Source organism: Herpailurus yagouaroundi, unplaced genomic scaffold (assembly GCF_014898765.1).
Source record: "Herpailurus yagouaroundi ecotype Mexico unplaced genomic scaffold, PumYag 28, whole genome shotgun sequence".
Classification (NCBI taxonomy): Eukaryota; Metazoa; Chordata; class Mammalia; order Carnivora; family Felidae; genus Herpailurus; species Herpailurus yagouaroundi.
Genome location: NW_024412376.1, coordinates 148,732,033 through 148,745,712, shown reverse-complemented (window position 1 = coordinate 148,745,712; position 13,680 = coordinate 148,732,033). Strand labels below are relative to the sequence as shown.

The window sequence follows — 13,680 nt, the reverse complement described above, 5'->3', positions numbered from 1 at the left end:
GAGAGCCTGGAGCCTGTTTCCGATTCTGTGTCTCCCTCTCTCTCTGCCCCTCCCCCGTTCATGCTCTGTCTCTCTCTGTCCCAAAAATAAATAAACGTTGAAAAAAAAAATTAAAAAAAAAAAAGTCCGAGTCTCTGGACTCCTTACACCCACACCTTTGATAGGGGAAAATGCTAGGTTAAACAAGAATGTTAAAAAAAAAAAAAAGTTTGATGAAACATCAAGTATACTTGAGCGGTGTGATTGATAGCAAATTTAATGGCAATTTCTACTCTGCTGCTTTGGCCTATGGCGGCTCCTGTGTTAATAGTAACAGACTGAAGCTCGCTTTGCTGAGCAAGGAACCCCCTATTCATAGCAACTGCCAAGATGATGACCTCTGCTACAGTGACAGTTTTCTTATTTACAAAAAAAAAAAAAAAAACAACAAAAAAACCACCCAGCCAAAGCTCACTCCATACATAGTTTTTGGCTGTGCAAGGGGCCCTCAGCAGCCTACTCCGACCTCATCATCTCAAAGCACACACTTGCTAAGGAACCCATTTCCAGGCCTGCAGGCAAACAACACTCTTCAATAGATCTGGGAGGCTGCTGTTACGATGAACGTTCGCTTCATCTTGGCCATTAGGATTCTGTGCCTGCCCCTTAGTGTCCCCCGCCCCCCTTAGTAACTCTCAAGTTGTCTGGACTTGTCAACAGACAAGTCGACAAGGGGATGGGGGTGGGGTGCTCTCACCTTCCTTCCAAACCCCTCGCAAGGATTCACAGAACCGATAGCAAGATGCACGGGTGCTCAGAACAGAGTTGCTGTCACGGAGATGTGGGAGGGCTCCCACAGGCTGGGCCTGCACTTCTTCCCAGTGTCCCTGGTGGGACAGGAAAGTCGTGCTATTCAAAGAGTCATGAAAAGAAACATCTCAAAGCACTCAAGATGTTTGAAGGAAGTTTTAGGTTCTGAGCATCAAACCAGGGCGCGTATACAAAGTTGCTCTGATTTGCAGTCACCGGGGAAGAAAAAAAGGTTGACCAAGAAGACTTTTCTACTGAAATAAAAGGCTCCCTCCCATCCCCCAAAGGGCCCCTGCATGCTCTGATTTCTCCAGGGTCAGCATTCTGGCACATGTCACCGTCTAAAGAAGCCATCACTCTACAAGGGAAGAAAGCAGAGACTCCCGCTTAAGCCAGGAGGAATTATCTCCCGTGATGTGTCAGCTCAAAATCAAAACAGGGGAAAACAAAGATGCGTTTGATTGTTTACTCAAGGAGGAGTTTGAATGGGGAAAATGTGCTGCTGTGACCCCAAAGAGTCCCATCTTCTAAGAATATTAACCCAAGGGAATTTAAATTATCCTCCTTTGGAGGAACTGCTTGCTTAACAGAAGAAAAAGATTTCAAAGGTTGTTTGAGATCTTCTGGTGATCTCTCAGTGCAGTGCAGAGAGGTACCCTGTGTGCGGATGTGCTGGGGGCACCAAGAACAAATTTTCATTTCGACATCCCAGGAGAAGCGATTAGGCCATCGCTGTTGTCACGATTTCTTCACAGCTTCTGGAATGGATGGCTCGACATTGGAAATTGAGTTGTTTTAAAAAGGAGGCTAAGTTCTAAGGCTTTCTTTAGCCTCGACAACTATATTTCTAGAACTACAAACACGAAAGTTCTGGTCTGTCCTCTGTGGAGGAGACGAAGCAGGAAAGTTATCTATGGCCACACGCTGGTTGCCACAAGAAAGAACACTGGCTTCCCAGGTAGAAATTCCTAGCTGCTTCTGGTTCTCCACCACTTCTAAGGAGAGGGCTTTGATTAAAGCACCTGAATGTCTGGACTTCCAAAATGGGTTGGATTCAATGTTGACTATGCTTCCTCCCCACTCAGTCTAAGAGTCGAATCTAGAACAAAAAAACCTGAACGAGAGCACTGAGCTACGAGTTAGCTGACGTGGATTTTAGTTCTGCTCTGTTAACTGGTTGTGTGACCTTGGACGAGTTACAGGAAACATGAAAAACATTCACCAAGCACTCACTAAGTACCAGGCAATGAGCATTACAAGCATTATCATACCAATGCCTCATAAGAGCTTTGTGAATACGCCTCGTTATGATGTTCACCTTGGAGAGGAGGAATTTGAGTCTCAGAAAGGTCAGGCAGCTCCCCTGTACTCCCCCAGGCTGCAAGTGGGAGGAAGGGTGAAATTCGAATCAGTACGACTGGACACCAGAACCCAGCCTCTTACCACCTACTGCTACCCAACGATGCGACCTTGCGACTTTGCAGAAGACCTAACTTGCCCGTGTGACTTCAGGAGAGAGTTGGGAGATCACGTGTGTACAAACGCGTGTGCCTCTACGGTCTGTGAAGAGCACAAAGCACTACAAAGGCTAGGGATGTGGCACTGGTTCCACCTACATTCAAGAACCCTCAAATACGTTTATAGTCAGCTCAAGATGCGATAACAAAGTGCCACAGTCTGGGTGGCTTGCAAATAACAGAAATTTAGTTTTGCAGAGTTCCACAGGCTGACAAGCTGACGCTGGGGTGCCAGCATGGTCAGGTTCTGGTGAGGGCCCGCTTCGGTTGTGACTCCTTATTGTATCCTCGCAGCGCGGGGAGCAGAGCAGAGAGAGCGAGCTTTGTCATGACTCCCATAAGGGCACTAATCCCATTTGTGACGCCTCCACCTCCAGGACCTCATCTCATCCCAACTACCTTTCAGGGGCTCCAGCTTCTAATACCGTCACACTGGGGAGGAGCATTTCAATATATGAAAGGGGGGGGGATACAAACATCCAGTCCGTAACAGAATGATCAAGCCATCTGTCCCTCTGAGTTGAGCAATTGATGGGGGAAGGGGGCAGTAAGTAGAGACCAGAGAGATTCTTCCTCCTAAATCAAGAAACAAGGCTGATGGGCAATGAGATGCTCAATGTGGCCTCTCCTCCTTTTCCAAGAGGTGGATCTCTTGACCTCCATGTCCCATCCATTAACCCGACAGCTCATTCTTGTTCCAGTGCCTTCTGCTTATATAAGATGTACTTGCTTTGCAGGGAGAGGGGTAAATACGTCACCCACTGGTTTGCCTTTGGGATAAGCATGTAATGTGACATAGGAGGCCTTAGGTCAGAGTGCAGGCTTCTAACCCCTTCTTGCCAGAGGAAAAAGTTAAGGAAATCATTGTGCTTCTCCCTTCCAATCCTGTCACATGTATGCCAAAGCTGTTTGCTTCTGGCTAAATGGAAAGTTTCATTGTCACCAGTGACTAAGCATTTAATGGTGCATTTTCTTCCCCACAAGGAGCTAAGGAAGAAGGCATCTTAACACCAACTCCCCAAAGACCAGTCACATGCTTTCATAAATAAAATAACCAAAAGTAAATAAAATTGACAAAATATATTTTGAATGGGTAAAATTCTTTATTTTTCCAAACAATGGAACTATTCTCCATCACCCCCCCCCCCCCCCAATATTTATCAAGACGTTTCCTGGCAATACTAAGCCAGAATTCTCTCTCTTGCATCGGGTTCTACATTTCTCCCCATTGCCACCAGTGGCCATTGACATCCAATATATTTTAATTATTTTCTGTATTGTTTGTTCAAAGCATCTGTACTAGAATTAGGGTGATGATATTACTTATTGTCTAAACCAAGAGATTTTGGAGAGAGGAAAGGAGCACTAATAGAGATTATGCCATGGAAAACTGGAAACGTTCCTGGAAAAATGAAGGTATGGTCACTCTAACTACAATGCAAGTCCTACAAGCTCAGGGAGTTGGCTCTGACTTTTTCACACCTGTGTCTCCACTGTCTAAATTAGCACAAGACACCCATGAGATGCTCAATAAATAGGTACTGAGTCACGGTGGCTCTGAGCACCTGCTCTGAGTAAACTGCAGGGGTTCAAACTCTGCTCCAACACCAGTTAATTACCAACCCCTCTGAGGCCCTACGAGCCAGGAAACCTCCTCTGTGGCCCGAGCTACTTCAAGCTGTCAAAGGCAAACAAAAGGGTCCCGACAAGGGCAGTGGTAGACAGATTCGACACACTAATATACAATTGATTAAAAAAGAGGATAAGGCGGAGGAAAGGATGATAAATATTTATTGGTGCTCACCCAGTGCCAGGCACCATGGTGAGGACTCTGCCTGCACTCTCTCATTTGTTCCTTACAGCCACACTGTATGGTGGGTACCATGTGGATTCCCATTTTATGGATGAGAAAGCTGAGAATTGGACACTGAAAGGAACCTTCCCGAGGCCACACAATTAGTTTCGTGGGTGTTACGGCCGGCTTCCTAGCAGCCCTTCTATCCTGGGTGATTAATCTAAGCCAATTAACATACGATATTCTCAGGGCAACTGGGTGGCTCAGCCCGTTAAGCGTCTGACTCTTGGTTCGTGAACTCGAGCCCCGCATCGGGCTCTGTGCTGACAGTGTGGAGCCTGCTTGGGATTCTGTTTCTCCCTCTCTCTCTGCCCCTCCCCTGCTTGCATTCTCTGTCTCTCTCTCTCAAAAAATAAATTAAAAAAAATTAAACAAACTAACGAACCAAAAAAAAAAAAACATACAAGACTCTCCTAGTGAATGTTAGTAGACCAGAAATGGTAGCATGTCCCACACTCGCCCAGTCAGACTGGAGAGAAGGACTTCTATTCCACGCCTGGGGTTTCTACCTCTCTTGCTTAGGGAAACCTGCCTGAGAAGAAAGCTGATACTCAGGTCAAGAGAAAGCTGATGTTAGAATCGGCACAGAGGTAGAGTGATCAGATAAAACACAGGAGCCCTGTTCGATTTGAATTTTAGATAAATGATGAATAATGTTTGGTATAAATTTGTCCCAAATACCGCATCGGTCATACTTTTATACTAAGAAAGTACCAATTGTCTATCTGAAATTCAAATTTCCCAGGTGTCCGGTACTTTTATTTGTATTCTTGTTTGCTAAGTGTGGCACAATGGAGAGAAGGTGTCCACGCGATGGAGAAGAAACAGCACGTGCTACCTCTGAGCTTCTGGTTATGTGAGGTCATTGATTTCTTCACTGTCTGAACACTTTGGAATTTCTGTCACCCGTGCCCCAACGCGTTCTATCCCACGCAGCAAGTCAGAGGTTCTAAGCCAGGCGGGAAGGACGCAGAGCCAGTCACACCATCACACAAATCCTAAAGGGACACAAACTGAACGCCATGTGCAAATCTAAAAAAGCCAGCGCTTAGGACCTGAACTGGTTTTTTTCCAGAGCCGTAAGAATGCAGCTTGACAGACTTACTGGAATTCATCAGATTCTCCTCGGTCAATGTAAATTTTGTATTATAAAGTCACGGAACGCGAATTCACTTAAACTGTAAAACCCCTTCATGAATACTAACAAACTCTTAAAATTTCAACAAAGATAACTGTTCGCAGACACCAAAAACACAGACACATGTAGCAATTCCAGACTGAGGATCCCAAATTTAAACCGTTCATGACAAATCTCCTTGTGATTTTGTTTGGGAAAAAAAGTCAATTAGCTCCATAGCAAAATTTGCCTTTAGATCAAACCTGGAGCGTTGCAGAATAATCAAATTAAAGTAGGAAGAGAGTATAGGAATGAGCAGAACCGAATAACCAAATGGGTAACCATAGGACTGAGCTGGTGTTTAAGGGTAAATGCCCCGTATGTGTGCGTGTGTGTGTGTGTGTGTGTGCGCGCGCGCCTTGGGCATACTATTTACTCAGCATCAAAAATCTCAGGGTGGGGGGCCGCCTTGGTGGCTCAGTCGGTTGAGAGTCCGACTTCAGCTCAGGTCATGATCTCGCGGTCTGTGAGTTCGAGCCCTGAGTCGGGCTCTGTGCTGACAGCTTGGAGCCTGGAGCCTGCTTCGGATTCTGTGTCCCCCTCTCTCTCTGCCCCTCCCCCGCTCTTGCTCTGTCTCTCTCTGTCAAAAATAAATAAACATTAAAAAAAATTAAAAAAAAAATCTCAGGGAAATGGACCCAACACATTTATATGTGATGCCAGGTATATGACCAATGAACAAAACAGGACGTTAGGGAAACAACATCATATATATATATATATATGGGTGTATACAACTGGATTAAAAGAAATGTGATTTATAATATTCCTGAACATAATGTTATGAAAATCCTTTTTTTTTAATTTTTTTTTTTAACGTTTACTTTTGAAAGAGAGACAGAGTGTGAGCGAGGGAGGGGCAGAGAGAGAGGGAGACAGAATCTGAAGCAGACTCCAGGCTCTGCACCATCAGCACAGAGCCCAACGCGGGGCTTGAACCTACAAACCGCGAGATCCTGACCCAAGCCGAAGTCGGACGCTTAACCGACTGAGCCACCCAGGCGCCCCTAACGTTATGAATATCTTAACTGCCCCCAAATTAATCTATAAATTTAACAAAGCCCCAATCAAAACACCCATAGGTCTGTTTATTTGGGTGGGATCAGAGGAAGGTGTGATAAAATGTAAGTTTTATCTGGAAAAAGTAACAAGAAAGTTGTGAAAAGCAAAAGCAAAGGGAAGGAGACTAACCTAAACAGATGTCTCAAGTATTATAAAGCCAAAACAACTAGAACAGTGTGGTACAACCCCGGAACTACCCAGGAAGCTCAAGAGAACAGAACAGAAAGTTCATAAACAGATCCACAAATATCTAAGGATTTGTTCAGTGACAAAAGTAAGCACCTAAAATGTGTGGGGGGCGGGGGAATGGATTCATCACTAAACAACATTGACTACCATTTAGGAGAAAAAAACATAAATGGTGTGGGAGTTTTGCTGGTAAGGAAGCTCTCTACACATTTTGGGATTCCCTGATCCCCCAGTCATTGTAAGGCGTCAGTGTGAATAATCCAAGAGTTGCCAAGCTTCAGGAATAAGTCTTACCTGTTTCCTTTTTTCAGGGGGAAGTGATGGATCTCCATCCTACAAAGAAACAAATATTACATTTTACTTAAAAACAATATATGTGCTTGGATTCAAAAAACCAAACCAAACTATGAACTAAATTCAGACCCACCCACCTGCAATCAATAGTGTCCTGAGCCAAATTCAAATATAGTTTAAGAAAAAAGTATAAACTGAACCAGTTATTTTGGAAAAACCTCTAGGAAATAGTTCCAACGAAACATATATACTTTCTTTTTTTTTTTAATGTTTTTATTATTTTTATTTTTCACACAGAGAGAGAGAGACAGAGAGAGAGAAAGACAGAGCATAATCAAGGGACAGGCAGAGAGAGAGAGAGAGAGAGAGAGAGAGAGAGAGAGAGAGAGAATACGAACCAGGCTCTAGGCTCTGAGCTGTCAGCACAGAGCCCAACATGGGGCTCAAACTCATGACCTGTGAGATCACGACCTGAGCCGAAGTCAGACATTCAACCGACTAAGCCATCCAGCCATCCCTATACTTTCTAAAATTATGTGAAACAAACAAATAAACTGGATTTATCACAATTATTTTTGAACAGAGCCAAAAATAAGATAATATTTCATTTGGGTTGAGTTGAATTCGTCTTTTAAATTGTTAGATCACAAGGAATAATAGTGGACCCACACATGCTTGAGTTTTCTCTACTGGCAGAACACTTTTAGCGGGTAGGGAAGAAGGGATATGCTCAAAATAAGCAAGAATTAACTGAGCTCTTCCAGTCCACAGGCTTTCTGTCTTAAAAGGATCTGATTCCTCTCCCTCTTGTGCCACCTGGGAATAAAGAGAATTCAGGTTCAGGTGAATGTGTAAATGTTCAGTAAACTCTTCTATCTGATGCTGCCTGTGTGTAAGTCGACAGTATTTTAACCTGCAGAATCTTTCTATTCTATTTCTGTTCCAGGACAATGGTCCCAGTGCAGACAGCTAAACGTTAGCCATAGCGTTAGCACCCCAAAACAGAGACTGTATCTGTGAGAAAAGAAAGTAGGAAGCAAAATAGGGCTCTGCAGTTGGTATCTTCCATTTCAGTGTGATCTGTATCCTTAAAAATCCTGCCACATGAAGACCCAGAGAGAATCTAAATGCTCAGGATAAAGGAAAGGTTAAAGAAATTATGGGAAACTTACTCTGCAACTGTTTTTTAAAAATGAATTGAATCTGTACGTGTGGCCTAGAGAGATGTCCCAAATAAAGTACTGACTGAAAATAGCAAATGTTGGAACAATATTCACACAACGCTGTTCAACAGCGCTCTGCAATAATGGAAATGTCCCAGATCTAACTGTCCAATACAGTGGCCACCATGGAAATCTATACCAACATAATCCAATATGGCAGCCATCAGCCAGCCACCTATGGTGACTGGCCCCATGAAGTGTGATGACTGAGCCTGATGAAGGGAGTTTTCAATTCTATTGGATTCTAATTAATGTGAAATGAGATTTAAATAATCTCATGTTACTAGTGGCTTCTAGTGCAGATTTATAATATGAATCCTATTTTAAAAGCCCCATAAAAGGGTTCCTGGCTGGCTCAGTCGGTAGAGCATGCAACTATTGATCTCCAGTTGGTGAGTTTAAGCCTTACCTTGGGTATAGAGATTACTGAAGAAAAAAAAAAAAAACAAAGATAAAAAGTACAATACAAATAAATTAATAAGTAAGCACATATAAACACACATAAACACATAGGTATATATTGCCTATTTCACGGGTGCCAAAGCAGGTGGCCTGGAACCACATATACATCAGCTAGCGACTAGGGCTGGGCTGTGGAGGAAACGGGTGACAACTTTCACATCTTAATATTTCCACTTTGGAACTATTTGAATGCAATCCTTTTTTTTTAAAGAAATGGCATGTCAAAATCCCTGCTTTATTTATTTTTTAAAATTTTAATTCCAGTGTAACCCACTTTGTGTCATAAGGGGACAAGGACGTCACCGTGACGTAACACGTACGATCAACTCTCGGTATTTCTTCTTCAGGGATTGGTGGCGCTCTCGAAGCTGATTGGCCATGAGTTTGTACTGGTCCCTTTCTTGCTGGCATGTGTCCAGCTCCTTGGAGAGGATCAGCAGAGCTTCCTTTTTACTCTCCAGCTTTCTTTTACACACCAGGTACTGCAAAACAAACAAATCCAAGCCGTTGGTCAAAAACATCAATGGACCTCCGTTTGCCATACGCCGTATTTAATAGACCCCGTGGGGCTGGTTTCGTTTTGTCGCCTTTTTTATTTTTAGAGGTCATATACTCAGAGACATCAGTGAATGACATGTGCACGTAAAGATGGCTATGGTACATGATGTATTCCTCTCGTGACAGAACCAAAAAGCCTTATATGTTTGTGAACTTTGGCAAACTGGGATAAATAGATAAAATCATTTAACCGACGTATAACGCAAAAAGCAAAATATTTTTTTAAAAAATGACACAGATAGATAGTTGGAACCAAATTTTGTTTTAAAAGGATGTATATATCCAGATAAGATTATGTAAAATCATATTAAAATGTAATGGAATTGGGGGCGCCTGGGTGGCGCAGTCGGTTAAGCGTCTGACTTCAGCCAGGTCACGATCTCGCGGTCCGTGAGTTCGAGCCCCGCGTCGGGCTCTGGGCTGATGGCTCAGAGCCTGGAGCCTGTTTCCGATTCTGTGTCTCCCTCTCTCTCTGCCCCTCCCCCGTTCATGCTCTGTTTCTCTCTGTCCCAAAAATAAATAAACGTTGAAAAAAAAAATTTAAAATGGAATGATATACACAGAAAGACTATTCAATACAAATTTTGAAAAAAAAATGTTATTAACAACTCTTGGTGACAAAAGTATTTGCATGTGTTTTTAAAGATTTTATTCTTTATGCTTTTCTGTGTTCTCTAGAATAAGCCTTTATGACTATTCTATAATTAAAAAATACAAAAATGGTTATTAAAAATAACTTAATTGAACTATATATCACTGCAATAGATTTCACTTGTCCATTCAGCCCAGCAGACATTTTCTCACCTGAGAACATTTGTTCACTAACTCCACCAAGATATGTACAACTTCCGTGGTTCCAATGCAGGCACCCACCCCCAGAGACCCACTCCCCAGAGACCCACTCTGTGAGCTAAGTATTTTAGCCACACTTTGAATTACCCCCAAACAGTTGAGTGTACCTAGCTGAAACTCTTCTTCAGAGATACAGGATATCTTTGTCCCTCCTTCTCCCCATCCCCCCCCCCCCCCCGCCCCTGACCATGAACTACCCTCACCTGATAATCATCCACCACCTGGGCCACTGTGAGCCCGACTGGGACTCTTACTTTTATTGGATATATTGCACCGTCTGGCGTTATTCACATATGTGAAATGTGGCATTAAATACCTTTTGAATTTGCCCCGTAAAAGACCAAATTCAGAGCATTCATGAAAACAATTTATAGTTTCATTATACACTCTGACATGAGCACTTTGTCATTATGGACGCTCACACAAAGCAGAGAGAGAATCAGCGCTCCCGTACCATTGGAGTCAATGCTCTTTTATGGACAAAAAGCATTACTCATATATAGTGCTTGCTTGGAACTGACTTTGTTAAGTTCAATTTCAAATAAATGAAAGGGGAAAAAGAGAGTTTTGTGCATTAGCACAATTTTTTTTTTCCTTAAAAAAAAAAAAAGTAATTGCTTAGCTTTAAAAACAAAGGGGAAAGAAAAGCCATTCTGAGACGGATTTGCGTTCTAAGGGAGGACACTTCCACCTTGGGTGAATCTTATTCCTGGCAGTAATGAGGTTGGAATCCTGCCTTAAAACGTCCTGGATTTTTAAGACTTTGACATCGCCTTCATGGAAGGAAAATGGTTGTATTGCCACTGTGATTTTTCAAGAGTAAAATCCCCAGTGAGTAAATATCAGAGGAGAGTGGCTCAAAAACCCTAAACTGCAACATCCTAAAAGAGGTATTGAGATTTCACAGGAAAAATCCCATTTACACACAATTTAGCCAATCTGCCCTTGTGCCTCCGGTTCTGCGGCCGAGATCAGAGGCCTGGGTTGTCAGTGCTGTTAGTCCTGGTGGCAGGAAGATGGCCACCCTTGTCCCTCCAATTGATCAGATCCAAATCTGAGGCCCCAAAGATACTTAGTCTCCCAACTTTGGGGAAGAAAACCCCAGCTGCATGGAGACGCCGTAAGGTGCTGTAGGCAAGATTGGCTGTAACAGCCAGCCGGTCTACTGAAGGAGAACAGGGAAGGGCCACCACCTAAGGGCAAAGTGGAAATTCAAGTTTCCTGACCTCGAACTGCAGTCTGATGGGATCAGAGAGAGAAGCTGTTTCTCTCCCAAGGCAAGGTCCAAATCAGGCCTCGGAAGCTCTAAGAGGACTCCCTTCCCTTGGGTCTAAGGTGCCCTGCAGGAAATAGGCACAGAGGCCTTTGCCAAGGCCCTGTGACCTGGGATTTGATGAGTGCAGTCCTGCAGTTCTAGTCCCTTCAGGGCATGGAAAACAGGACAGTTATTCCTTCACCAAAGGGGAAGAAAGCAAATTCATTCTGTACGGAACCTAGAGCCCAAGCAACAAAAGGGTGGTCTCGAGGAAGCCACTGCTGGACTGCTCTTCCTTCTACTATGGTCTAGAACAGCCAACTGCAGGGGCGCCTGGGTGGCGCAGTCGGTTAAGCGTCCGACTTCAGCCAGGTCACGATCTCGCGGTCCGTGAGTTCGAGCCCCGCGTCGGGCTCTGGGCTGATGGCTCAGAGCCTGGAGCCTGTTTCCGATTCTGTGTCTCCCTCTCTCTCTGCCCCTCCCCTGTTCATGCTCTGTCTCTCTCTGTCCCAAAAATAAATAAATGTTGAAAAAAAAAAAATAAAAAAAAAATAAAAAAAAAAGAACAGCCAACTGCAAAAACTGCATTGTGTCACTTATTTTTTATCAGTAGAACCCTCAGGCTGAAGCCTCATTGCTGCAGCAGCTCAAAGCGGTGCTGCCCTGGCGAAGGTGGGGACACCTCCCCCACAGCGCCCTGACCCCGGTGTGGCAGCACCAAGAAGGAACACTAGAAAACGCTGCTCTATGTCCCCCTGGGATGCTCATGAAAATGTGGGTTCCCGGCCCCAGCTCAGGGAACCCACTGACTTGGAATCTGGAACCGGCTCAGGAATCTGCATCGTTAGCACACCGGCACGGGTGATTCTGACTTCATCTACACTTGGAAAACACAGGCTCCGGGGACCTCCAGCCTCGTGGCATCTTGGAAGTTAGAACCCCAACTACAGTAGTCTGGAGAACCTGAGAAGCCAGCGGCAGCCCACGGGTCCAAGGGCGAGGCAGGCTCTCAGGACTGTTCCGGGGATATCTGAGCCACTTTGTGTAGAAGAGAAGGGTTCTGAATAAGTACAAGCATGGACTGTGTTTTATTGCATCTGATCAAAGAGCTTACATGTATTATTAAAATAACAATAGAGGGGCGCCTGGGTGGCTTGGCTGGTGAAGCATCCGACTTCGGCTCAGGTCATGATCCTGCCTTTCCTGAGTTCGGGCCCCGCATCCAGCTCTGTGCTGACAGCTCAGAGCCTGCAGCCCGCTTAGGATTGTCTCCCTCTCTCTCTCTGACCCCCCTGCCACTTGCGCTCTGTCTCTCTCAAAAATAAATAAACACTTAAGAAAAAATAACAACAGAAAACTCTGGAAGGGTTATGTGTGTGGAGGGGATGATACTGGGGAATGGGATGGAATTTCTTGTACTCGTTCTAAAATGGTGATAGTTTAGTCCCTATGGTAGCTGTTAACATGATCCATTTCGTATCCCTCCAATTGGAAACAAACAACAACAACAACAACAACAACAACAACAACAACAACAAAAACTGCAAGGAAAGGAAAAGGTCCCCAAGAGCCTCCTTGTTGGCAGCTGTGAACAACCAGCAAGAGCATGACTCCAGCCCCAGCCCTGGTGGTGGGGCGGTGTGAGGGGAGGGCAGAGGGAAGGGGGGGGGGGGGCAAAAATAGAAGAGAAAGCCAGACAAGCCAAGTTACCGTACTTGAGACATTTCAGCTCCTAAAGGAGGATGATGGAGGAGGTGGACAGCAGAAAATCACCAGGCAGAGCCAGAAGGCCTCCATCCAGAAGCAGGTCTAGTGAGGAGCTAATCATGAACTTTGGGGACCCTGGGAGAGCCACAGAACAAACACACACTGCCTGGTCCTCGGTTTCCTCCCTTGGAAAATGAGAGGGGTTCCCAGGTGCCCTGTAACTTGAGCAACCCACGATTTTAACACCACCATCCAATAGCACTGGGGGTAAAGGGTGTCTGAGAAAACACTGGGGGTGAGGGGCTCCCGTCCAGGAAGTATGAATCACTTCAAGCACCCAGAAATCTCTTCTTCTGCCTTATCTAGGATGGAGCTGGCTCAACGATTTCCAGAGACAGGCCAGGATAGTGGCAGTTCCAGAATCTCTAGGTAGCAGAGGCTAAGGACACTACCTGGTTGCAAAGGGTGCTGGGCTGAAGCTGTGTTTGCAATAACGATGTACGATAAAACGAGAAAAGGCCAATGTCTATGTGGTCGACGTTAGTGTCTCCCTCTGACATGTCCAGTTCTCCTTTCCTTCCAGGCACATGGCGGGACTGTCCCTCGTCATGCTCTGGAGTGAGATAGAGCCATGTTACTTGCTTTATCCAGTAAAGTGGGCCTGGAAGGGACACGAGGGACTCCCAGGGTGAAAGCACTGAAGAGCCAAGGTAAGAATCCCCAAGCCTTCTCCTCCCCTG

At 44.7% G+C, this 13,680-nt stretch overlaps 1 protein-coding gene across 5 annotated transcripts in view; it reads right to left on the bottom strand.

The window, feature by feature from the left end:
• Positions 1–13,680, bottom strand: part of CCDC149 (coiled-coil domain containing 149) — a 96,962-nt gene that overhangs the window by 52,201 nt on the left and 31,081 nt on the right. For all 5 annotated transcript variants that reach the window (XM_040486820.1, XM_040486805.1, XM_040486831.1 and 2 more), the window contains 2 exons: positions 8,889–9,050; positions 6,884–6,922 (listed from right to left, as the gene is read on the bottom strand). In XM_040486820.1, the coding sequence (XP_040342754.1) occupies positions 6,884–6,922; positions 8,889–8,948 (99 nt within the window). In that variant the 5' untranslated portion in view covers positions 8,949–9,050. Of the gene's footprint in view, positions 1–6,883; positions 6,923–8,888; positions 9,051–13,680 lie in introns of those variants that run through there.